Source organism: Podarcis raffonei, chromosome 13, assembly GCF_027172205.1.
Source record: "Podarcis raffonei isolate rPodRaf1 chromosome 13, rPodRaf1.pri, whole genome shotgun sequence".
Lineage (NCBI taxonomy): Eukaryota > Metazoa > Chordata > Lepidosauria > Squamata > Lacertidae > Podarcis > Podarcis raffonei.
In genome coordinates, this window is record NC_070614.1 from 31,272,401 (window position 1) to 31,298,194 (window position 25,794).

A 25,794-nucleotide genomic window follows, 5' to 3' on the forward strand; every position below is an offset into this window, starting at 1 on the left:
TTGTTTGCATATCTGAGAACAATGAATTTCCTGAACTGAGGAATGAAACATGCTGATATTTATATTGGTTTGCGTGTTTTGGATTTCTGTTGTCCATGAAACATTGCCACTTCTTTTCATTTATACATTATGTACATTTCAGTGGCAGAAATTAATGAATGAGAAAACATTAGCATACAAGGACTGGGTAGAAATACTCTGATGCGATATCACTCTTCTCCTGATTGTCTTTCTTTTTACATATATTGAGGAGTATCTGGGGCAGAACTGGGCTGGCTAGGTTGAGTCTTTCTCCTCCTCAGCTCCCTTTGTGTCCATCGCTTTCTGGATTGATCCAGCAGGCTCTTATATTCTTATGAATATTAAAAGAACTAGTAGGGAAATGGACAACATTTGTTTTGCACAGCATCATGGGACTGGTATGTTCTCCCAAGAGAGACCCTGAAATAGCACAGGAAAGGAGGATGACATCACCTCCTCCTGGCAACCCATGTACCTTCAAATAAATATCCCCATCAAGCACATTGGCACTCTAATCTTCTGAGAGAAACAGCGGTGAGTACAATCCTTATTGTTCATCTTAAAGAAACAGAAGGGATTCAAGGATGCTCAAGCTTTCAATTCTGAAGAGATTGCAAAATGACTCATCCAGTAGTTGGTTTAATGCTGAGATTATCATACTATCATAAAATGGACTTCTTGTGTTTTTGTTTTTTTAAAAAATCATTTCTTTTATCTATAGGAGAAGGCAACAGAAACCTTGGGGAAACTGCACAGAGAAATATTTCACCTGGAATATGGACAACTCACATTTGTTTCCCAAAGAATGTGATAGTGGATTGAGTTAAGTGCTTCCATGATTCTCTTGTTCATAGCAACAATGATGGTAGGCAGATATTCTGGCATTCTATGGCTTTTCTGACAATAGGAAGCTTTTAATAATTCAGTGTGCAGTCTTCATCTTCTCAGCTCATTAGATTTGCATTTGAGACAAATTAATTGGGAGATGCTCTCATCTGGGTTATCTTTTCCATTTTTTTAAAAAAATGAAATGAATTATAATATATGGTAATACAATCACTAGAAAAGAAGTTACTCATTCAAATTGAATTAAAGGAAGTCCATCCCTTCTCTTATTGTATTATTTTAATAGGGTAGAACTTGATATGATTCTGACTGCACACTGAGTATAGTCATCTTTTGGTGTTTCCATGGGCCATGTTTCTAGAAATAAAATAACGTTTTGGGGTTTTTTTCAATTCTCCTTGCAGGTTGTTGAAATCTTTGCTGTTTCAGTATTCCGGCAATCAGTCTTCATTCCTGGAACTTAATTCATTCAGGCTGATTCTTCAATGCTCTTAGGTAATATGTGAATTGCTATGCTGTTGTTCAATTGGGGGGGGGGATGGAGAGCACCTTTTAAAACACATACACTCGCATGATAGCTTTTTGTTATTTATTTCTGATGGAAAACCTCCAAATATTTGAGATCTGACAATTTTTTATTCCAATATACTTGAAGAAAGCTTCCATTTCCATGTTTTACATTACTAAAGTATTTAGCAAGAAATAGAAAAGCCTCACTGAGAATACACATAATACAATCTTTCAAAATATCCACAGTAATTTCATTTTTTTGTTTTATATGAAATTTCATATCAGCTTTCTAGAATGGTGGTTCCTTTACCCCATCTAGTTAATTCAGTATGATCTCCCCCCCCCCCAATGTTACATGTTTCATAAAATGGTATATGTACATTTGATGGCAAAATGGAAGATTTCTGTAAAAACTGCACCATTTACATCATGTGGCACATGGCTTAGAAAGTATATGTGCCCAGTCTTTGAGGGTGGATAAATCATATTAGCTGAAAATATGTGAGTGTACATACTATCCCCATTAGGCTTCATGTCATATCAGGATGAAAGAATACATCAACAATTGATAGTGTGCATACATAGCAGTAACTATGTGATCTTTTTTTAAAAAAAGAAAGTCCAAAAATTTATAAGCGCCACTAACTTAAAATTATTTAACTTCTATTTGCAGAATGATGGAAATGAGAGAAATGGCTAACCACTCTACTCCAACAGAGTTCTTTCTCATGGGGTTTTCTGAAACCCGTGATTTGCAGAGTTTGCATTCTGCAATGTTTCTCTTCATATACTTAACAGCTTTAGTGGGAAATTCTCTCATCATCACAGCTGTGGCCCTAGACCGCCACCTTCACAGCCCGATGTACTTCTTTTTGATCAACTTGTCATTGTTTGATGTGTGCTCCATCTCCACCACTGTGCCCAAATCCATCGCCATTTCATTGACAAACAACAACATGATTTCTTTTGCTGGATGTGTCACACAGGTCTTCTTAGTGGTCACATTTGTTGGTGGGGAGCTTGCCTTGCTCACTGTTATGGCATATGACCGTTATGTAGCAATCTGTCGTCCACTGCAATATACCTTAATCATGAATCAGGATGCCTGTATCCAATTGGCAGCTGCTTGCTGGATAGGCAGCCTGATCCATGCAGTACTGGAAACAAGTTTTACTTTCATACTAAATTTCTGTGGAACCAATATGATTGGGCAATATTTTTGTGACATTCCTCAATTGCAAAAGATTTCTTGCAGTGATACAAAAGTGAATCAAATTCTTATTCTTGTCCTTGGTTTTTTTCTGGACTCTTTCTTTTTTACCTTCATCTTTACTTCCTATGGCTACATATTTTCTGCTGTGCTGAGGATCCCATCTGTCCAAGGCAGATATAAAGCTTTTTCTACCTGTACTCCTCACCTGACTGTCTTTTCTTTATTCATCATCACAGCTGTGTTTTCATACATGAGACCAAAAGCACTTTCTTCCCCCACAGTGGACTTGGTTTCTGCTGTATTATATACAGTTTTACCACCGGTTCTGAATCCCATTATTTATAGCCTCAGGAACAAGGACATCCAACTGGCGGTCTGGAAAATACCCAGAAAATTAAAACAGCTTGTAGCATGATTAATCAGTTCCAAATTCTTTTTTTAAAAAATGTTAAACATGGAAACACTAAATGGGAATCTGAGGTCTGCCACGTAAACTTAGATATACCCCTTTATATTTTGAAATAGGACCTTCCTCAATATTAACTATTCATCTTTTGTCATTTCCATAGATTTCGTGAGACATTTTATATGTGTAAGTTCTATTAATTATTTATTTATGGGCCACTATTACAACTTTGAGAGAATTCTAGAGCAATAACTTGCTGTTCTTTAGGTGAAGTTTAGACACTTAACAGGGGTTCTGTATTTAAACAAAAAGACAAGAGTTTTTAGGAGTCTATCCTCCCAGGAAAGCTACAAATACCATAGTTACCTGGGGAGAGGGATTGATTTTTAAACAATTCATGTATTGCTGAGGTGGGATAAGATGCAACAGAAGCACCCCTGGTTTGCACTCCCCCCCCCCAACCACCCACATACATGCACCATAAATTAACACTCGAACAAGGTTTTTTGGAAAATGAAGAAAAATAGGTGTGATACAGAATATTTGATTTAGCAAAACAAAATGAAAAACTACACAGCAAAAGACAATTTGGTTTTTAATCCCATATCAGATCTTCTTTCAGCTCCAGCAGCTTTATTGGTCACCATTTACAATCAATGGAAAAATAAATTCCTCAAGTAGGACACTGGACTTCACTGGGCATCCTGTACCATAAATGAATAAAATTCAAAGGGAAAATCTATGGCTTATGGTTTAATAACTAAACCCACACAACATAACAGAAACTTCCGCAGAGCAATGATTCCCAGAAGATTTTACAAGGGGCTTTTTTTTTCCAGGAGAAGAAACAAATCTCTGAACTAAAGGTGTATTCTGATGTATTATAGTGATATTTTCGTGATATGTGTGTGTTTTAGATTCTTCTTGACCATTGATAATGTGACGCCATCTTTCTCCCTTCATACAGTGTGCACCTTTGAATTGTATAAATAAATAAATGACTGAGATAACCACTAGCTTATTAAAGTTCCCAAATCATATTAACCATTTACCCATAACTGCTTTACCTTGAGTCTTTCTTAAGAGTGTGATGGCAAATCCCCCATTTCCCTCCTTTCACATACATTGAGGAGGAACTGGGGCAGAAGTGAGCTGGCTAGGATGAAGGCCATTCATCCTCTTCCTCCTCCCATCCCATCCATCTTCCTCTGTGTGCTTTGCTTTCTGGTGACAGAATTGCATCCATACCTCACCAAGGCAATGGACAGCATGATGGATACTTTTCTCAGTATGGTTACAGAACAAAGCAAAATTGATCCACACAATTAAGATGGCGCTCCCGCGAAAACAAGATGGCGCTCCCGCCAAAAGACCCGGCACCCCTACAAGAAGAAGATGCAAAATGACAGTCGGGTCACTTTGTGGGGGGGGGGCAGGTTTCCAGCCCAGAGCAATTCCCCACAGACCGTAAGCAGAATAAAAGGCAACTGTTCAAAGAGGGGACTCTCTGCACTAAAAATGAAATCAACTTGAATTTCTAAGCCCCAACGCTGCAGCCGCAGCCAGAGAATGAGCGAAGCCATCTGGCTGAACAGAGGCAGAGGCAAGCTCAGAGCTCAAGGGGCCAAAGCCCCATGAGGCAGAAAGCCTCCCAAGGAGAAAAGGGAAAGGCAAAGCAAGGAGGGGAAATTAAATCAAGGGAATAATGAGTAAAGGAGAAACTGGGGGAAAAGGGGGAATAAAAAGAAACAGATTCAACAAGCAGATCATCAAAGTAGATTGTGCTCTCTCTCGGCTCGCAGCGGACACGTTGCTGGTGTTCCGATGCACGCACCAAAAGAGGAAGTTCTGGGTCATGTGCATAGGTATATATAGGTCCCTTGATCCCATTAGCCTGTATCCCATTGGCCTGATTGAACCCTGCATCAAGGGACCTACCACTTGGGTGTTGTGCTGTCCAAACATACCCACCCACAACACAGGGTTAGGTTGCCAGGTCCCACTGCAACACATACCCTCTTTAAGGGAGGACCCGATTTACATTCCATTGTCCTCCAGCCGAAACAGTTCTTGCCAGGAATCACACAGCAATCTGGCACAGTCCAGAACACACTCTGAGGACAGTTCAACACAGTCTGCACACAGTCCAGGGACACAGTCTGGGCCCATAACCATTTTGAGCATTAAATGCCCATTTGCAAATAGAGAACTCAGTCCTTTACAGCAGAATGCAGCAGAAGCAACTGTGGTAGGAATAGTAACATCAAAGGTTTTATTTATAAAGCAAATAACAAAACAACAAGATGACTCTCACATCCATCTTCCTCAGCAGAGGAGCACAGCAGAGATAATCAACATTCCACGGTACAAATATACAAAATATGGCATATTTTAGGTAGTAGTGAAGAAGCTATGGGTGCCCTCCCAGATGGAAAATTAATCGGAGTGTCTGGCTCAAATGTTAATTGCTTCCTGGATATGCAATCCAGTTTTAGTTTCATGCTAAATTTTTGTGGGATCGAAGTCATAGGACAATATTTTTGTGACCTTCCTCAGTTAAAAAAGATTTTTTGCAGTGATACATAGGTTAATCAAGTTCAACACTCTAACCGCCACAATATATACAATACTTTATTATAATAAAGACAATTGCACTCCTTGTTGAGTAAATCAGGACCTGCAAATCATTATGGTGAGGTTCTCCAAGGAGTGATTCTCTGAAGCACTACAGAAATTTAAATATCTTCTCCATGGACCTACTGTCTGAAACACTACAGACAGCAGAGAAGCTATTCCTCCTTCTCATAAAATATATATCTTCTACTAAAGACTACACTCCAACATCTAGGCATTTCCTTCTTCCAGAGAATGATGAGGTAAGTAGCATCCGATTTGTTCAACCTCAGAGGAGACTAGGCCTTGAAAGGTGCTCATATTTCAGTTCTGAAAAGACCTCAAAATGTTTAATACAGCAGTAAGGTTAATGCAGACATGATTATTCTATGATAAAAATAGATTACATTTATAGGTAAGAGAAGATAATAATGTGGTGTTTTAAAATTCTGGAGATTGGGTTTAAACCCTCAGCTCTTATCAAAGCAACATAATATTTCATTGGTTGTTCTTATAAGCTACAGTTAGCGGTTGATTCTACTTTCTCATTATTGATTCAGCATGTAACCAAGATGGGTCTTTCTTGAGATGCTCTCTATGTTCCCTTGCAACTCTAAAATTCTATGAGTACTGGGGAGAATCAATAGTATCAGTTGAATGTTTACTGCTGGCATCACCCATTACATCATATTGACATAGGAGGGAAACCCCACATACAATTGCCTGCATATTCCCTCTACCAACAGACTTTCTTTAACTCTGTTCTAATCTTAGGTGCCAAAACACTTCTGCTGGTGTTGCTGAAACAAAATAACAGTACTCTTCGAGAACTTTTTAAAAGAAATATTTCAAAGAATTAAGATGGCCAACCAGTCTACAGTGACAGAATTTCTTCTGATGGGGTTTTCCAGTGACCCAGAAGAACAATTTTTTTACTTTGTGATATTTCTCTCCATTTATTTAATAGCCTTAGTGGGGAATTTTCTCATCATCGTTGCTGTTGCCCTAAACCACAAGCTACACACCCCTATGTACTTCTTTTTGGTCAACCTATCATTATCAGACATTTGCTACATCTCTACCACAATCCCCAAATCCATAGCTGCTTCTTTGTTGGGTTACAAAAAGATTTCTTTTGCTGGCTGTGTCGCACAGGTTTTCTTAGTTTTCACTTTTGGAGGTTCTGAGCTTGCCATGCTCACTATCATGGCTTATGATCGCTATGCTGCAATCTGCCATCCTCTACAGTATGAGCTAATCATGAACTGGGATGCCTGCATCCAAATGGCAGCTGCTTCCTGGATAAGTAACCTAATTCATTCATCATTACATACCATTATCACTTTCAGGCTAGATTTCTGTGGGTCCAATATTATTGGGCAGTATTTCTGTGATATCCCTCAGTTGCTAAAGATTTCTTGTACTGACACAAAGGTTAATCAAATTTTGATTTTTGCCATAGGGATTACAGTAGCTTCATTTTGTGGAGGGTTCATCTTTGTTTCCTATGGCTACATCTTCTCTGCAGTGTTGAGAATCCCTTCTGTTCAAGGTAGATATAAAGTTTTCTCTACCTGCATCCCCCACCTGACTGTCTTTTCTTTATTTATTAGCACAGATTTGTTTTCATATATGAGTCCTAAAGCACTTTCTTCTACAACGATGGATTTGCTCTCTGCTGTATTGTATACGGTTTTGCCACCACTACTGAATCCCATTATTTATAGCTTTAGGAACAAAGACATCCAAGAGGCTGTACTGAAAATACCGAAAAGAATTAGAAGTCTCCTAGCATGATTGCTCAAGTTGTGTCTCATACACATCACATTTCCTGTGCTTTGTATAAGAATGCAAATGTCCGTAAAAAATTGCATAAAAATGCATTATATTGCATAACAGTGCATTGCAAATAGATGGGTATTGGGCAAATTTGCATATAAAATGTGCATATTAGAATCGTTTCACACAGAACAACTTTCATTAGGACTTTAAGGACTTTAGGAGTTTTCATTAGGACTTTAAAAAACGAAGAAGCATGCCAATATGTAAATGTGAGGAACTGGATCTAATGCTGATTCTCCCAACCTGCTAAATTGGGTTTCTTTTTGAGTGGAGGTGTTAGAAGGGAGGAAGGGTAGAATAAGTCTTTGCACAAGTAATGAGGTCTCTAAACCACATTTGCATCTGATACTCTGTCCTCAGTTTCTTGCATAACTGTGGCCCCTCCTCCTTCACTGTTTTAGAGGTGTGTTATTCTAGCACCATACTGACTAGGTCATGCATGTACAGGTGCAGGATGCATTTTACTGGTATTTCTTTTTTAAAAGAGCTATGTCAGCTCAATTCAGTGAGACTCAGAATACTCAATGTGTTGATTATTAGTAGTATTAATTGTTGTTTTGAGTCTGTATAACACACAAACACAGAGACAAGTTTTCTTTGGTTGCTTTATGTTGGCTTGAGGTTTAGGTGCAAGTTGTGATGGTCTTTTACCTAGGATTCTTGGTACAGGATTCCTGTGTAGGTTCATTTTGTGGAGGGTTCATCTTTGTTTCCTATGGCTACATCTTCTCTGCTGTGCTGAGAATTCCTTCTGTTCAAGGCAGATATAAAGTTTTCTATACCTGTATCCCCCACCTGACTGTCTTTATTTATGAGCACAGCTGTGTTTTAATACATGAGACCTAAAACGCTTTCTTCTACAACAATGGATTTGCTCTCTGCTGTATTGTAAAATGTTTTGCCAACACTACTGAATCCCGTTATTTAATAGCTTTAGGAAAAAAATGTTAGATGTCAGAACACACAAATTTAGCAATAGTCACTTATTGTGTAGGTTGAAGGATTGCTGTTCTTCATTGCTTCCACACACAACAAATGGATTATATTTTATCATATTTAAAGCTACAGCTAGCTATATTGCTCATTTCCAAGGAATATCTTTTAAAATTCAATTGTTTCCTGTTTGAAAGTCACTGCTTTTAATTATAATTCCTGTAAATTCTACTGGGAATATGCTATAGTGTGGACTAAATATTCATCTAATAAAGCTAGATAGATACATGATAGATAGGTGGATGGATAGATAGATTAGAATGAAGCTCTTGCTCAGATCATGTACTTCCCCTGGCTTCTGCAATAAAGTTTCCAAATGCAATAATGCTCACAAAACTAACATTTTGGGTGGAAATTCATGGCAAAGAATTGAAAAATGTGTATTTTACAGGAGCAAGGTGTATAGAAAGTGTACAAAATGGATGAAATTTAGATGCAAATATTTTGTTCATTGTTTTTTAAAAAAAGGTCAGCACAAAAAGAGGATGGACTTGACTGAACGGTGCATTTAGTTTTAAAAATGAAAACTGAAATGACTGCACCCTCACTCATTTAAAGGTAAAAGTAATAATACTCAACCAAAAGTACATATTTTTCACAAGTTTTATATTTGCTTTCATTTTTCACCTCCATTTTTATGCACTCTATCTAGAATTTGGCAAGTATGATGCCCTGAGGGAGAACACCTGAAAAGGCCATTTGTATGGAAAACACTTAGGTTGCAGGCAGCAGAAAACATGATAGCTCTCCACAAATACCAAACAAAGAGCTAATACATTTTAGAAAATCACCTAAGCTGTTTTTGAAAAGTGGAAAAGTAGATATTTCCTAATGGCTGCCCTAGTCCTTTTTATGACATGCCACTAACTTTTTCAGACACAAAATTTTGCATACTGAAGTAATGACCGCTCCCCGCATAAAACGGGGGGCGACCTTTGCATGGACGCGCGCAGCCCCTGGATCTGGAGCGGCTCCATTCAGCATAGGCTTGGCTTTGCCTTCCCTCAGGTGGGATACCTGGAGGTCTCCGCCTACCCCAGTCAGTTGTCCAATCCCACCTGGGGGAAGTGTTGCCAATGAGATCAGGCCAGGTGGGGGAGGGATTACCTGCCCACACAATAGAGGGAGGATCTTACCTGGGAATCCTCACTTGGCTCCAGAGCTTCTCCCACCCTACCCACCCTCAGTTAATGCCTTATTTTGCAGGTTAACTTTTCTTCACAGGTTTTGCAGGTTAACTTTTCTTACAGGTATGCGGGCGCTGCTACGTTAAGGTCGCTGTCAAAGGGCCGGAAAGGAATTTCCCTGAATTGGCAGGTTTCGCCTTTCCCGTAGCAAAACATCACAATGCCTTGGGTGGAATCCTTTTGTCCATCTTCCTCTTGCAGCAGCGATACCAGGGTTCCCCGTTAAAGGGGTTTCTGAAGGGAGGCTTTGACCATACGCCGAAAGGTCGTCATTGCTCTCCCCTGTGGCGGTGGTGTAACGGGGGTGGCTATCTCTGCTTGAACATATGTTCTCCAGAGCCGGTCCATCCCCCACACAAACACTGGATAACCCTGATGCTCCCTAGGTCCCCGGCTGGGGACTGGGGAGGGAGAACGCCCAATGCCTGAGCCAAGGTCTACCCACATTTGAAATTTAATAAAGTTGTGGCCAATTTAATCCCATAGGACGTTGTCTTGAGTCGTTATTCCACATGACGGGGGGGCGCTCGGGACCTGGGGACTGCGCCTGTCCACGCAAAGAGTGGCAACAAGAGATGAAATTCTAGGCTCTATTATCAAAGAAAATGTTAATAATAAAACGTTGTAAGGTAAATGGTATAGCTGCCAACCATCTGATTTTCACCAGGTTTTGCTCTATTTTGCTTCTGAAAAGGAATTCAAGATGCAAACTAAAATTGAATTCTATTCCACAGAAAACAAATCTTTAACAGTGTTTATACTCCTATTGACTGTACAATCACTGTGTTTCCAGTGTTAGTTTTTAATTCAGGTACTTACAATGTTATCCAAAATGCATATGTATTCTGTACCTCTGAAATAAAATATGGGTGTTCAACGTATTGCTGCATGCCACTCAAATTTCTGAGTGGTGCGAGATTCCAAGGGTTCCAGTTGGCTACCCAGGGTTTTTGTTTCCTTTGGAATGAGGTACAGTAGAGACTGTGGTGTCTTTAGGATATATGGTTTATTTACACATATATACAACCTGAGCCTACATTGTAGGTTTCACAGCATGAACTCCTCAAGACACTCTTGCTTCTCTCATAGCTGCAGCTTAGAATATAAACAGCAACTGTCTGTGCTTCCAGCTTCCCAGCCTGCTGCTTCCAGTTTTTAGCTCACATCACTCCACCCTCAACTCTTGCCATTGTATTTCTAACTACCAGAAAGTTGAGGAAGGGGCCCTACCCATTTGTTGACTGGCAGAGAGCCACTCCCTTTTTGTTACCTTACTCCTAGCATGATTGCTCATGTTGTGTCTCACATACATCACAATTTTTGTGTGCAAATTTCTAGTGCCCACTCATCTCCTGCTGTTCAGAATGTGTTCTGTTAAACATTTAATAAAAATGCATCTAACATTAAAATTAGTAATAGTGCTTCGTGAAACGATGTTTATTGGGTCTATGGCAACTGTAGACTGGATAGCTCAGTGGCTGGAGGAGGGTGCTGATAATGCCAAGTTTGCAGGTTCTATTCCCACAGTGGGCAGCAGCATATCCCTACATTGTAAGGGGTTCAACCAGAAGATGAGCTCATGTAGACTGGCTAGCTCAGTGGTTAGAAAAGTGTGCTGATAATGCCAAGTTTGCAGGTTCATCTCCTGCTTGGGGCAACAACATAATCCCACACTGCAGGGGCTTGGACTAGATGAACTTCATGTGGCTGGGATAGTTCAGTGGTTAGAGTGTGATGCTAATAATACCAAGGTGTGGGCTTCCTGATCCCCATATGGGACAACTCCATACTTCTGAGTTACATGCCTTCTTACGCACACTGTGTTTGTTCCCATGGTCTGTAATCAATGATGGCCTAATGAATTATTATGCCTAACGCCCATTATGAGTTGCTATGAATGATAGCATGTTTGGCCAATTGATGAATGAAGCTTTAGACCATGTTTATGGTTAAGAACTTAATTTATTCTGGAGGTCTGTTCTTAACCTGAAACTGTTCTTAACCTGAGGTACCACTTTAGCTAATGGGGCCTCCTGCTGCCACTGCACTGCAGCTGCCGGATTTCTGTTCTCATCCTGAGGTAAAGTTCTTAACCCACGGTACTACTTCCAGGTTAGCGGAGTGTGTAACCTGAGGTGTCTGTAACCCGAGGTGTCGGTAACCCGGGGTACCACAGTATCTCACTGGTCATCCTTTACCTACAATAAATTAAATTCAAATGACAACACTTTTGTTTGTAATTTTATATCCAAACTCGAAATTATTTATATATGCAACAACAGCAACTAGAACTTTATATGCAGAGAAGTGGAAAGAAGAAGGATTACCAAGGAAGGAGGATTGGTTTATGAAACTGATAGACTATGATGAAATGGTGAAATTAACTGCCAGACTAAGATGACAGAATGATGAAGTGTTTAAGGACGAATGGAGACCAATCATGGATTATTTGTCTATGCTGGTAAATGTTTTTGGATATTTTTGGACACACACACACACACACACACACACACACACGTATGTAAGCTCTAATGCACATGATGGAAGAGCACACTTCATATGAAGGGGTACTTAAGGTCCTTCAGCTGAACACGTATGGAAGCTCAAAATAGAAGTTCATGATCAGAAAGAATTTGCCTGTGATGCAAACAAATGAGGTGGGAGTGCAATTAAAAAAGTTGTGATGTTACACCAAATTTGTATATGTAGGTATGCACTACAATCCCTAGATACTAGATGTCAATTTTTGGAGCCTTTTTCATCTTTCTTTTATCTCCTGCTGTTTTCTTTCCTATAGTTCAGAATCCATGGAAAAACAAAAGGGCTAAAAAAATTCTTGGTGTAAAATCTTGTGCCTCATTGCGCATCCTTCAGCAAACATGAATTAATTCAAATTGCACCAACATGGGAAAAGCACAAACTTCTCTAGAGCAAGGATTCTCAAGAGGTTTTGCAATGGTGTCTTTGTTATCATATCTGAAAACAACTAAATCCGTGAACTGGGGAATGTAACATGCTGATATTATATCAATGTGCATGCTTTAGATTTCTGTTGTCCATGAAACATTGCCACTTCTTTTACTTTACACATTGTGTACATTTCAGTGGTAGAAATGAATGAATGAGATAACCTTAGCATACAAAGATTGGGTGAAAATACTCTGATGTGATATCACTCTTCTCCTGATCGTCTTCCTTTTCACATATATTGAGGAGTATCTGGGGCAGAACTGGACTGGCTAGGTTGAATCTTTCTCCGCCTCAGCTCCCTTTGTGTCCTTCACTTTCTGGACTAATCCAACAGCTGCTTATGTATGTTAAAGGAACTAGTAGGGAAATGGACAACATTTGTTTTGCACAGCATCATGGGACTGGTATGTTCTCCCAAGAGAGATCCTGAAATAGCACAGAAAAGGAGGATGACATCACCTCCTCCTGGCAACCCATGTACCTTCAAATAAATATCACCGTCAAGCACATTGGCACTCTAATCTTCTGAGAGAAACAGCGGTGAGTATAATCTTTATTGATCATCTTAAAGAAAGAGAAGGGATTCAAGAGAAGGGATTAAAGAAAGAGAAGGGATTCAAGTAGAGCCATTTTTTGGTGTTTCCATGGGCCATGTTTCTAGAAATACAGTGGTACCTCCGGTTACGAACGTGATCCATTCTGGAGGCCCAGCCATATCCCAAAGATTTTGTACCCGGAGGACTGCTTTTGTGCACACATTGGCCGCTGCAGAGTACTTCTGCACACGCGTGAGCGGCAAACGTACTCATAGGTTTGCCGCGTTCACAGCCCAAAGATTATGTTGCCTGAAGGTCTGACAATTTTTTAATTGCCATATACTTGAAGAAAGCTTCCATTTCCATGTTTTACATTACTAAAGTATTTAGTAAGAAATAGACAAGCCTCACTGAGAATACACATAATACAATCTTTTCCAAATTTCAACTCTGATTTCTTTTTTTGTTTTGTTTTATATGAAATTTCAAATCAACTTTCTAGAATGGTGGTTCCTTTACCCCATCTAGTTAATTCAGTGTGATATCTCTCTCTCTCTCTCTCTCTCTCTCTTTTCCAAATGTTACATATTTCATAAAATGATTTATGTACATTTGATGGCACACTGGAAGATTTCTGTAAAAACTGCACTGTTTGCATCATATGACATATGGCTTATAAAGTATATGTATGTACCCAGTCTCTGTTGCCTTTCCCCCATTCTTTGAGGGTGGATAAATCATAATAGCTGAAAACATGTGAGTGCACATACTATCCCCATTAGGCTTCATGTCATATCAGGATGAAAGAATACATCAACAATTGATAGTGTGCATACTTGGTTGTTGATGTGGCTAGATATGTAGTTGTGAACTAGAACAATATCTAAAATGATATTAAAAAAAACACAGAATGTCCAAAAATTTGTAAGCTCCACTAACTCACAACTATTTAACTTCTATCTGCAGAATGACGGAAATGAGAGAAATGGCTAACCAATCTACTCCAACAGAGTTCCTTCTGATGGGTTTTTCCGAAACCCGTGATATGCAGATTTTGCATTCTGCAATATTTCTCTTCATTTACTTAACAGCCTTATTAGGAAATTCTCTCATCATCACAGCTGTGGCCCTAGACCACCACCTTCACAGCCCGATGTACTTCTTTTTAACCAACCTGTCATTGTTTGATGTTTGCTCCATCTCCACTACTGTGCCGAAATCCATCGCCATTTCATTGACAAACAACAACATGATTTCTTTTGCGGGATGTGTCACACAGGTCTTCTTAGTGGTCACATTTGTTGGTGGGGAGCTTGCCTTGCTCACTGTTATGGCTTATGACCGTTATGTAGCAATCTGCCGTCCACTACAATATACCTTAATCATGAATCGGGATGCCTGTATCCAATTGGCAGCTGCTTGCTGGATAGGCAGCCTGATCCATGCTGTACTGGAAACCAGTTTTACTTTCATACTAAATTTCTGTGGAACCAATATGATTGAGCAATATTTTTGTGACATTCCTCAATTGCAAAAGATTTCTTGTAGTGATACAAAAGTGAATCAAATTCTTATTTTTGTCTTTGGGTTTATTCCGGACTCTTTCTTTTTTACCTTCATCTTTACTTCCTATGGCTACATATTTTCTGCTGTGCTGAGGATCCCATCTGCCCAAGGCAGATATAAAGCTTTTTCTACCTGTACTCCTCACCTGACTGTCTTTTCTTTATTCATCACCACAGGTGTGTTTTCATACATGAGGCCAAAAGCACTTTCTTCCCCCACTGTGGACTTGGTTGCGGCTGTATTATATACAGTTTTGCCACCAGTTCTTAATCCCATAATTTATAGTCTCAGGAACAAGGACATCCAACTGGCGGTGTGGAAAATACCCAGAAAACTGAAACATCTCATTGCATGATTCATCATTTCCAGATATTTGAAAAACATGGAGAAACTAAATGTTCATATTAGGTATATTCTCTTCTGCTTAAAATAGGACCCGTCTCATTTTTATTTATTTATCACACTCCTAGGCTTTTTGTCATATTAATGGATTAAGTGATAATGACTACATGAATGTTGTAATTTCTTTTGTTGTATTTCAGAATTCCTTTTCTGAAAGGTTTTTGGAGAAATGTTTTGGATGTATGTTGGATGCAAGTGATACATCTTGTTATTCTATGCATCTGTGGTTAAAAACAGTCATGTTCATTACCATTTCCAAAAATCTGAAGGACCATCTAACTTGGCTTCTGCTTCAGGGCGTTTGTGATTTATATTAGCAAACAATCACATGGATGTCACATTCCCACTAAATATGAGTTTATTTGACAACATTAATGATTATTTCATATGTTTGGTAGAAATATGAATCTCGTATCCCCTGGCATTTGTACAATGGGATTCCACAGGATACTGGTCTTTCCTCAGTGCTATTTAATGCAAGCTGTTTGGTGTGGTCGTTAGGAGTTTTGAAACAAGGTGCCACCCATTCACTGATTATACACAGCTCTACTTCTCTATAACATCTGACTCAGAAGGGACAGTGAAAGCGTTGGATCAGTGTCTGGATGCTGTAATAAACATTCAGAAAGCAGTGTGACTAATACCTTCAAAATTAAAAAGCTTCATTGCCTAATTGAACACATCAACATTTTCGTAAACATTATGTTGGGAAGGACTTAATAAGTGACTGAGTTTGATATTTTTTTGGGAAACCTTATACTAAGCAAGCCCAGTCTCAGCTATTCTGGTGTAAACCACATTAGATGCAAAGTCCATTCAGAATCTGTGCTACTGCTGCTTAAGACAGGCAGAGCAAAACTTGTTTTTGTCTCACATGATCCTTTTTTCCCTACTAAACTTATGTCAAATTTCCAGGTAACATGATCCAGATGACCATGGCTAGGCTCCATCCTAAGTCCTACATCTGTTGTCCAGCTATGGTCCCAGAACACCCCCTTTTGAGGCTTTATGTTGGTTTATGATTCACCATGCTCAGCTCAGATTACCTGGTCCCAGCTCAGCCAGAATGGTAGGGATAAACCAGTATTCTTCTGGCACAGCAGGTGATGGGTAGTCATGCTGGCATGGTTTAGTTGCACAAGGAACCTCTTGTCTCAATTGCAGGTTCTAACCCTAGTCATCCAAGTGGATCTTGCTGTAAGATTGCTCATTAAACTGGCTACAATCTAGAATTTCTGGTGGGAAGATCAGTCACACAATACTTAGGTAGCCTGTAGAATTCACTGGATGTGGTGATGGCCACCAATTTAGAAGGTCTTAAAATGGAAATGGAAATTAGAATTAATGCTGGAGAATGGGATTATCAATGACTGTCATGCTCAAGACTCATCAATGGCTATCATTATGCTACATTTAGGTTTAAAGACACTATTCTGCTGAATTGTTTGTGTTAAATGTTTCAAATGTATTCATTGGCAATAGAGCCCAGGTTCCTTCAATAAAGAGGTTGAATTATGGCATATTTATGATAAATAGTATGTTTACCTTGATTCTTGTGTCTTATTTTGCTTTAACAGTCAGGAATATTATTTCTGTATTGAATTCAAGGAAACTCAAGGAAATATTATATTATATTATATTATATTATATTATATTATATTATATTATATTAAATGCAATAAAATATGTAAACATAAACACAAGCAAACAAGTCTTTTGATAAAGAGCTCCAGGCAATCCTGTTTCTTTGAAAAACCTATCATCCAGAATTCACAATAGAATATAATAACATACAATATAAGCTATGATGATGAACTCTATTTTATAAAGCTTCAAAAGTGATCTTGACACATTGATAAATAGATGCCAATTTATTAAGGGATCACAATCAGAATAGATATAGAGGAGTAATATACGGTACTTTTTAATAACCAGATTGGTGGGGAGTCTCAATGGGATAGGGCTATTGATTGATGACTTGCTTTTGAATTCATCAGCTGTATTTAGTAGGGCTGTGTAACTGTTAAATTATTCTACAAGGTCACTGGCAACATATTGGAGGATGCCAGAGTGTATTATAATTCTAAGAATAGTCATTTGATAGTAGAGAGCAGAATATTGCTGGAAGAATACTGAAGCTATTTGGACTAGTTTATTTTTTCTAGCCAATTCATTTATTGTAAAGAACAATGAAAGGAGCAGAGCCTGAAAAATGAGAGTTTGTGTGTATTTAATTGAAAGCTGCTTTAGAAGCCAGTATTAAATAAATTGATTCATTTTAGAACAGGGTTCCTCAACTCTGTTGTGCAGACCACTAGTTGTCTGTGAGCTTCATTGAAGTACTCCAAAGTGTTTCTGAGAAGAATGCTTGTCATCTGAATTCTATGGCACTGAAAATGCAATATAATAGAATGGAAGATAAGAAATAAAAGGAATAAAAATACAATTAAAAACATACAGCATTTACCACAGCACATTACAATTGCTATAAGAGCATTGGGGGGGGGGAGTTGTCTACCAAGACCTACACACATTTTCAAGTGTTTTATGGAGAATAAACTTTGAGAACAACTGTTTATAATAGGAAGTACCCCTTGAAATCAGATTAGTCCAGAATACTTATTGCTTAATCAGTGGAGGAGTGGAGCAGAATCAAAATAGTTTTGGAAAAAGAGAAGAAAGGATGGTGGCAAGCCAGAAAAAGACCATACTTCCTTCCCTGGCCAAGATGGAGCCCCATGGGGAGGACACTCAATGGGCAGAGTTTTCCACTGCCTTCCAGCCAGTACCTGGCAATGAAACCAAACAACAAGCCCTTTGGGAAGGAGGTGTGAGGGCTCTGACAGGGCCCTAGAATCCACCCTCCTTCTTCCCAAAGCCTAGTAAGTGCTTGCTAGGCTTTGAGAAGGAGTCCTCACATCTCCTTCCCATTTGAGGACTCTCCATGACCAAGTGAGAAGCTGTCATGGCTGAAGAGTTTTGCTGATCCTGGAATTTTTGTTGCACTTGGAGGCCACTGTTCAGGTTATTTGTTCAAGTTAGGTAGGAATTGTAAGTTAGCAGAAGCTTCCCTCCGCATATGGCCAGCCAACACTAGTTATTTGCAAAAACTGTTTGAATCTGCCTCCAGGAGGAAGCATCCCTTGCCTCTATGATCTACACTCCACTGACTAGAAGGACATTTCACAGTAAGTCCAACTTTGTTTTCTCACAGCTGAGTTACGTAAGCTAAATAATTCTTAAAAATGAGAGTGAAATGGTTAAAGCTCCTAAGCATGATGTGAATGGCTTTTTAAAAAAGAAAATATTACATCTTCTGCCTCTTTTGTGGAATTAGAGAAAGGATTGTAAGTTAAGACATTGTAAATCTCCAAGGTACAACTCCATGATGCAAGCTATGGATCACCTTGGTGATTCACAACTTTATGACCTCTATTGGGAGCAGGTATGAAACATTCTGCTGTTCAAAGCACATGCTTCTGCAAATAAAATTTAGTCTCAGGCATACATGCACTGCCATCTTCAAAGAGGATCAACTTCAGATTGAGGTGAGCATTTTAATAAATTATGTCCAGAATGAAACAAATGTCTGATCAAAATTTAATGATGCTAAGAGTAGAGCCATTTAAAAAGAAATCGTTTTTGTTAGCCATGACTGTCACATTGATTGCAATAGATCTGCACTAAGCATGTCTAAGTCTGGTTACAACACTGCAAGTTCAAATTTTCACTTCTAACAATGGTATAACATGTCTGAAACTTTCGTATTAATCTGATAATATTTCATCACTATCACGATAATGCATTTCTCAAGTTATGACCACTTTGCTTTTTCTGATAGGGAAAAAATGTAAAATTTGTTTGCACACTCCTGTTGAAGAATGACAACAGCACTGAATTGTATTTGTAACTTTCAGGAAAGGAAAATCACAAATACACACACACACACACACACACACACACACACACACACAAGCTTTACATTTAACGTACACAAGTCTGATTTAGGATTTATTTTTTGCATAAGAAGCATTAAATAAATTTGCTTATAAGCATGTACCCACATTAGGCATAAATTGAGATTTTCATTGTAACATTAAAAACAATATATGTTGTGAGTGAGAACCTCTGGTCCTCTCATCACTCCAGTCAGGATGGTCGATGATCAGGGCTGATGGCACTTGCAGTTCAAAAAATTATAAATGGTCATAGCTTCTCCACCCCTTATATAGAGCACAACCCTTTGCAGGTTAACTCCTACACAAGCCTCTCTGTCTTCAATTCTGCTTACTTCCAGGTAAATCTGCATAAGATTAGACCTTGGGCTGCAAACAAATGCATGTTTACTTGGGAGTAACTCCCACTGAAGTCAAAGGGATTGGGTTATATCTAAGCACAGGTGTTGGCAAAGTTTTTGTGGCTTGGGTCGGTTCACGGTCCCACAGATGCCGTGGTGGGTCGGAGTGCAATTGTGAGAGTGCACGCACGCATGCATGTGCAAACGCTATTTCCGGTGCTCCTTCCGGCATGGAGGAGGTGTGTGCAGTTTCCTATGTGGGAGCTAAACTGCCAAAGCCCAGCTATGCCAGGAACATTCTGATGTGGCCAGAAATCTTTTTGACCTGAACCCCTTTCATTTTAATGGATGTTGCTTAAATGGACGTTCTCTTAAATGAAATGCAAATCTTTTGTCCTTCTTGGCCAGCAGTATCAATTGTCCTAGTTGCTGCCCATTGGTGGCCAGGAAGAGAATAGTCCAGCTATCACTCATCATGATACTGATCAAGTCCCTTAAGGCAACTCACTGAGCATAAAGAGCTGTTTTGAAGGATTTGATACTTAGCCAGGTTTCTTGAGGAGTCTGATTATTTCAAAGTGAAACAGCAATACAATATCGGACTCCCAAATTCCTATCCTTTGCTAAAGATGGAAAGACCCTGACCACCTTCAGAATCAACCCTATGTTCATTCATGAATCCACCCAGCTTTCAACTATCAATGTCTTTTACAACAAGCCTGGCATAATAAATTGTATCTAATTGCCTCATGTAAGTCAGCTATGAATAAGCCATGGGAAATGAGTTTTACAAAAGTTTGTGGCTTGCACCCTAAACAATCATACCTCTTTCCCTAACAAAAGAAGCATATAACATTTACAGTTAGAATGTAGCTACAGTTAGCAGTTAAGATGCTTACTGCAGTCAATAGACAACTAAAATTCCCAAGCTTTCTGAAATTACTCCATTTTATTTCTGAAGCTTTTAATTCCATTTGGTTTCATGTTTTCAACATTATTTTATGATACCTATTATGTTTCCTAGTCTATTTTTACATCACTCTGACTTTTTTTAAAAATTGTACAGCAGTTTATGCAGTATAAAGTAAACATAAAATAAATAAATCTGGTATATCCTTAAGCACCAGATTATTTATTTATTAATTTGACCAGTAGGGGACAAAATAAGAATTTCCCATAAACAATGAAAACATACCAATGTTGGAGCATGTTTCACTTCTAGACGAAGAGAATTCCAGTTGTTTGCTCATGGCAGTAAGCCTCTTAATTTTTAGCTTCAAAGTTGTTGCAGTTAAAACACCTTCACACAAAAAAGGGTTCATCCACACTTACCTTTGCTCTACATTTGTAGGCACAAGCCTGGGTTTTCCAGCTCCAACTCTTTCCCCGCGAAAACCCACTCTTTGACACTGAATCAGAGCAAACAACATTCCATGGAAATCCATAATTGCTGTTTGTTTAGATACAGTATGAGAGGGCAAGTTTTCCTGGGGAAAGCAGTGGGGCAAAAAAAGGGGGGGCACACAGACTCAGACACATAGAACTGTGCCAAGAAAATGTGTGGTGAAAGGAAAGAGTGGATGAACCAAAATATAGCTTTAAATAACAAGAACTTTGAAGCTTTCAACATCTGTGCCTTGATTTCTTTATGAAAAGAACTGGGCCCATTCAACAGCAATGGGTTGAGATTGCTATTTAGTGACGGAGCACAAACTGGTATTTTCAGCAAAGCATGAGAAAGATTCTCGTCTAAATCCCTGGAGCACTGGTGCTAATCATTGGAGATGAGCTAGACAGAACCATGGTCTGAACTGTTATCAGATTTTTATTTTTTAACCCAATGCTTTCATAGGTTAAAAAGCTTTCATTTGTATCCATTTTAATCCAATTGTAACATTCAAAGCTACTGAGTCTTCCCCTTCCTTCTTCTCGACCACAACATGTGAGTACTGATAAACCATTCCAGACGTTATTAACACTTAGTGGCTTCATTGTTAGCATAGTAGCTGATATTTTGCTGCAGAGTGCAAAATTTGTGGTCTTCCACATAATCTCATATAATGGGGATGAGCACTGGAGTGGATGAGAGCTGCTGTCAACAATATCCAGAGTGGAGTAGGTTGCACACACTTCTATGGTCTTTTGCTGTATGATATCATCATCATCATCAAACCTTTGCGTGGACAGGCGGAGTCCCCAGATCCCCCGCGGTCCCCCCGTCATGCGGAATAACGACTCGAGACAACGTGCTATGGGATTAAATTGGGCACAACTTTATTGAATTTCAAATGTGGGTAGACCTTGGCTCAGGCATTGGGCGTTCTCCCTCCCCAGTCCCCAGCCGGGGATCTAGGGAGCATCAGGGTTATCCAGTGTGTGTGGGGGGGATGGGCCGGCTCTGGAGAACATATGTTCAAGCAGAGACAGCCGCCCCCGTTACGCCGCCGCCGCAGGGGAGAGCAATGACAACCTTTCGGCGCACGGCCAAAGCCTCCCTTCAGAAACCCCTTTAATGGGGAACCCTGGTATCGCCGCCGCAAAGAGGAAGATGGACTAAAGGATTCCGCCCAAGGCCTGATACTGCCAAAGTTGTGACGTTTTGCTACGGGAAAGGCGAAACCTGCCAATGCAGGGAAATTCCTTTCCGGCCCTTTAACAGCGACCTTACGTAGCAGCGCCCGCATACCTGTGAAGAAAAGTTAACCTGCGAAACCTGTGAAGAAAAGTTAACCTTCAAAATAAGACATTAACTGAGGGTGGGTAGGGTGGGAGAAGCTCTGGAGCCAAGTGAGGATTCCCAGGTAAGATCCTCCCTCTATTGTGTGGGCAGGTAATCCCTGCCCTACCTGGACTGCTCTCCTTGGCAACGCTTCCCCCAGGTGGGATTGGGCAAATGACTGAGGTAGGCGGAGACCTCCAGGTACCCCACCTGAGGGAAGGCAAGGCCAAGCCTAAGCTATTGGAGCCGCTCGAGATCCAGGGGCTGCACGCGTCCACGCAAAGGGCGCCCCCCGTTTTAAGCGGGGAGCGGTCATTATTGCATTAGCATACAGCCATAGCAGGATAAGACAGAAATGCTAGAGAGAAGCAACCTAACAAAATTCAAACACTATTACTGGCATTGTGACATTTAAATTACCCTAAAACAACAATGTAAAAATTTAGTTGCCAGCACCGGGAATCTAAAATGCAGATGTATATAAACATATAATGGCCCCAAAATAGGCTCGGCACATTAGGTTAAAAAGGAAATACAAAGAATTAAAACAGGTCCAGGTCTGGGACACACTACCCAGTCGGTGTAGCCCTGAGTTTCAAAGCCTGCACTATAAAGATTGCCACCCCACGTGAAGTTTGGGGATTTGCGTCCACAAGAAGCGATTTCAAACAGTCTTCCTTAGATGTGATGGTGGGCGGGATCAAGAGGAGGAGCTTAGTTCTTATTAGCTCATAAATAGGGCAGTAGAAAAAGAAGTGTATGAAGTCCTCTACTTCATTCATTGTGCATGGACATAGACGCTGAGTAATGGGGGTCTTAAAGTAAATCCCCTGCAAGAAGGCTGTGGGTATAGAATGGAAACGGGCCATGGTAAACGCTCTTCTCAAATTGGGCTCTCTCTTAAAGTTTGTAGGGTTTTTTTCTTTTTCTTTTTTCTTTTTTTGGTAGCTCAAATAATAACTTACATTCCATAATATTATGTCACCTGTTTTACTCAAAATTGTTAAATTATGTTTGATATTTCTAAGGGCAATAAAAATGACAATTGAACTTCAATATGCACACTATGATTCTATAATCATGAACAAATGCTTCCCCTTTGCAGAATCTCCATCTTAAACAAGTTTACTGTTCACTCCGCAGAATATCAGAAAGAAATTAAATGAACAACCAAACTACTGCAACAGAGTTCCTTCTTATGGCATTTTCTGATGATCGTGATGTGCAGGTTTTGCATTCTGTGGGGTTCCTCTTCATTTACTTAACAGCTTTAGTGGGGAATTTTCTCATCGTGACTACTGTGGCCTTAGACCACCACCTACACAGCCCCATGTATTTCTTTTTGACAAGCTTGTCATTTTTAGATGTTTGCTATATCTCTACTACTGTACCCAAATCCATAGCCATTTCACTGACAAACAACAAACTGATTTCTTTCGCTGGATGTGTCACACAGGTCTTCTTAGTGATCACATTTGCTGGAACTGAGATTGCCTTGCTCACAGTCATGGCTTACGACCGCTACATAGCAATCTGCTACCCACTTCAATATAGTCTAATCATGAACTGGGAGGCCTGCATCCAAATGGCAGCTGCTTCCTGGCTGAGCAGCATGGTTAATGCAATATTGGAAACCACGGTCACGTTTAGATTAAGCTTCTGCCACTCCAATGTTATTGGGCAGTTTTTCTGTGATTTGCCTCAGTTACAAAGGATTTCTTGCAGCGATACTAAAGTTAGTGAGGTTTTGCCATTTGTCATTGGGCTCATTGTGGCCTCCTTTTGTATTGTGTTCATCTTTGTTTCTTATGGCTTCATCTTCTCAGTTGTGCTGAGGATTCCATCAGCTCAAGGCAGGTATAAAGCTTTCTCTACCTGCACTCCCCACCTGACAGTCTTTTCTTTATTTATGATCACAGCTGTGTTTTCAACCTTGAGACCTAAATCACTTTCCTCCCCTGCTGTGGACTTGGTTTCTGCTGTATTGTATACAGTGTTGCCACCGGTTCTGAATCCCATCATTTACAGCTTCAGAAACAAGGACATACAGAACGCAGTGTGGCTAATACCTAAAAAAATTAAAAGTCTCATTGCATAACTGAACACAGGCACATTTTTGTAAACAATACATCTGGAAAGGCCAAATGAAAAACTGAGTTTGTACTTTAAGGGGAACATCCTAAGCAAAAGAAACTGAAATAAAGCAAACCCAACATATGCTAAGTCAGCATAAAATACGTCAGATCCAAATGCTGTTCAGGAGCACAGCTAATGCTGGTTTAGATGACATAAGCCTAGCAGAGGGAAAATAGGCCATTAAAATAGTGTTTGAGTCACAGCATCATTTTTGCTGGCTTAGTTTATGTTGGGCTATCAGGTCACGTGACTGAGCTGACCATACTTACATTCCAACCAAAGTCCTTTATCTCTAGTCTGCAACCCCCATCCTGATAATAATAATAATAATAATAATAATAATAATAATAATAATAATAATAATAATTTATTATTTATACACTGCCCATCTGGCTGGGTTTCCCCAGCCACTCGTTTTGGGTACTTACACCAGCTTAAGATACACAGGGCTTGGCTTAGGCTGTTAGGTTTAGCCTGGATTAGCCAGGATGGAGGACACAACCAGCATATCTGTGGATCAGCAGAGGATAGGGAATTATGATGTAATAACATAGATGCACAAAGAGCCTCCTGGCTCATCTGGAGATCTGTGGGATCCTAACATGACTCATGCAGGTGGATGTTGCTATAAGAGTGCTCCCTAAAAGGATGCATACCAGAACTCCTTCTGGACCATACAGTATATAGTTAACCTATGGAATGAATGTACACTAAATGTGGTGAAGGAAACAACTTACATTTCTTTAAAAAGTCTTAAAGGCAGTATGCCACTGAATTGGAGAAGGCAGTAGGTATTTTTTTAATCTTAGTTCAAGTAGCAGAGATTCATTTTGGATACATTTGTGGGCTTTCCCCCTCTGTTTTTTCCCCAGTCTGCAGGGATACTATGATATGCATCCGTGGTATATGTTGACCTTTCTTTAACTCAAACAACATGGCAGAAGGAAACAGAAGTCGTTTATAAGCATTAGTCCCATATTTGAATATCCAAATTATTGCAAATGATATTAATCGTTTAATGAAGCATAATGCAGCTGACATTGCAGGTGTTCATAGAAATCTCCTGAATAACATTGAGAATATTTCCTGTACTGTGTTGACTTCGTCCTTCTCATTCATACCACTATGTTAAATTTGTACTTTTCTGGTTCCCTGATTTTTGTTTTTTTCTTTCACTTATGAGAAGGCACAGCATTTTTTCTTATGAATTGTTTGTATTAAATATTGCAAATATTAAATATTCATTGGCAATGTAACCACCAGGTTTCATCAATAAATAGGCTGAATGATAACATATTTATTATTTGCAGTTTATTTAACAAGTCCCTTCTATTTTATTTTTTTTGTTTGAATAGCCAGGGTCTTTTTTTCTGTTTTGATTTGCTTTAGCAAACCTGGGTTTGTCACTCAGTGAACACTTGACATGGAGCTTGAGGCAATCTCAGCTCTGTGAAAAGTCTACCATCTATTACACCAAAGAATGATTCAACATAAGGTATCATGATGACCACTATCTTGTTGTCATTTAGTCATTTAG

The 25,794-nt window shown here is 39.4% G+C and overlaps 4 protein-coding genes across 4 annotated transcripts; all 4 read left to right on the top strand.

The window, feature by feature from the left end:
* Nucleotides 1-1,274: 1,274 nt before the first annotated feature.
* Nucleotides 1,275-4,451, top strand: LOC128400054 (olfactory receptor 14A16-like). The gene is made up of 2 exons (XM_053362030.1): nucleotides 1,275-1,362; nucleotides 2,051-4,451. The coding sequence occupies exon 2, from the start codon at nucleotides 2,052-2,054 to the stop codon at nucleotides 3,003-3,005; it is 954 nt and encodes a 317-aa protein (XP_053218005.1). The 5' UTR covers nucleotides 1,275-1,362; nucleotide 2,051; the 3' UTR covers nucleotides 3,006-4,451.
* On the top strand, nucleotides 1,277-15,058 carry LOC128400055 (olfactory receptor 14A16-like). The gene is made up of 2 exons (XM_053362031.1): nucleotides 1,277-1,362; nucleotides 14,104-15,058. The coding sequence occupies exon 2, from the start codon at nucleotides 14,105-14,107 to the stop codon at nucleotides 15,056-15,058; it is 954 nt and encodes a 317-aa protein (XP_053218006.1). The 5' UTR covers nucleotides 1,277-1,362; nucleotide 14,104.
* Nucleotides 6,140-7,638, top strand: LOC128400058 (olfactory receptor 14A16-like). The gene has a single exon (XM_053362034.1). It carries the CDS (start codon nucleotides 6,471-6,473, stop codon nucleotides 7,404-7,406), a length of 936 nt encoding a protein of 311 aa, XP_053218009.1. The 5' UTR covers nucleotides 6,140-6,470; the 3' UTR covers nucleotides 7,407-7,638.
* An 8,213-nt stretch (nucleotides 15,059-23,271) lies between the features above and the next one.
* On the top strand, nucleotides 23,272-24,219 carry LOC128400114 (olfactory receptor 14A16-like). Its single transcript, XM_053362131.1, has one exon. The coding sequence runs from the start codon at nucleotides 23,284-23,286 to the stop codon at nucleotides 24,217-24,219; it is 936 nt and encodes a 311-aa protein (XP_053218106.1). The 5' UTR covers nucleotides 23,272-23,283.
* The last annotated feature ends 1,575 nt before the right edge of the window (nucleotides 24,220-25,794 follow it).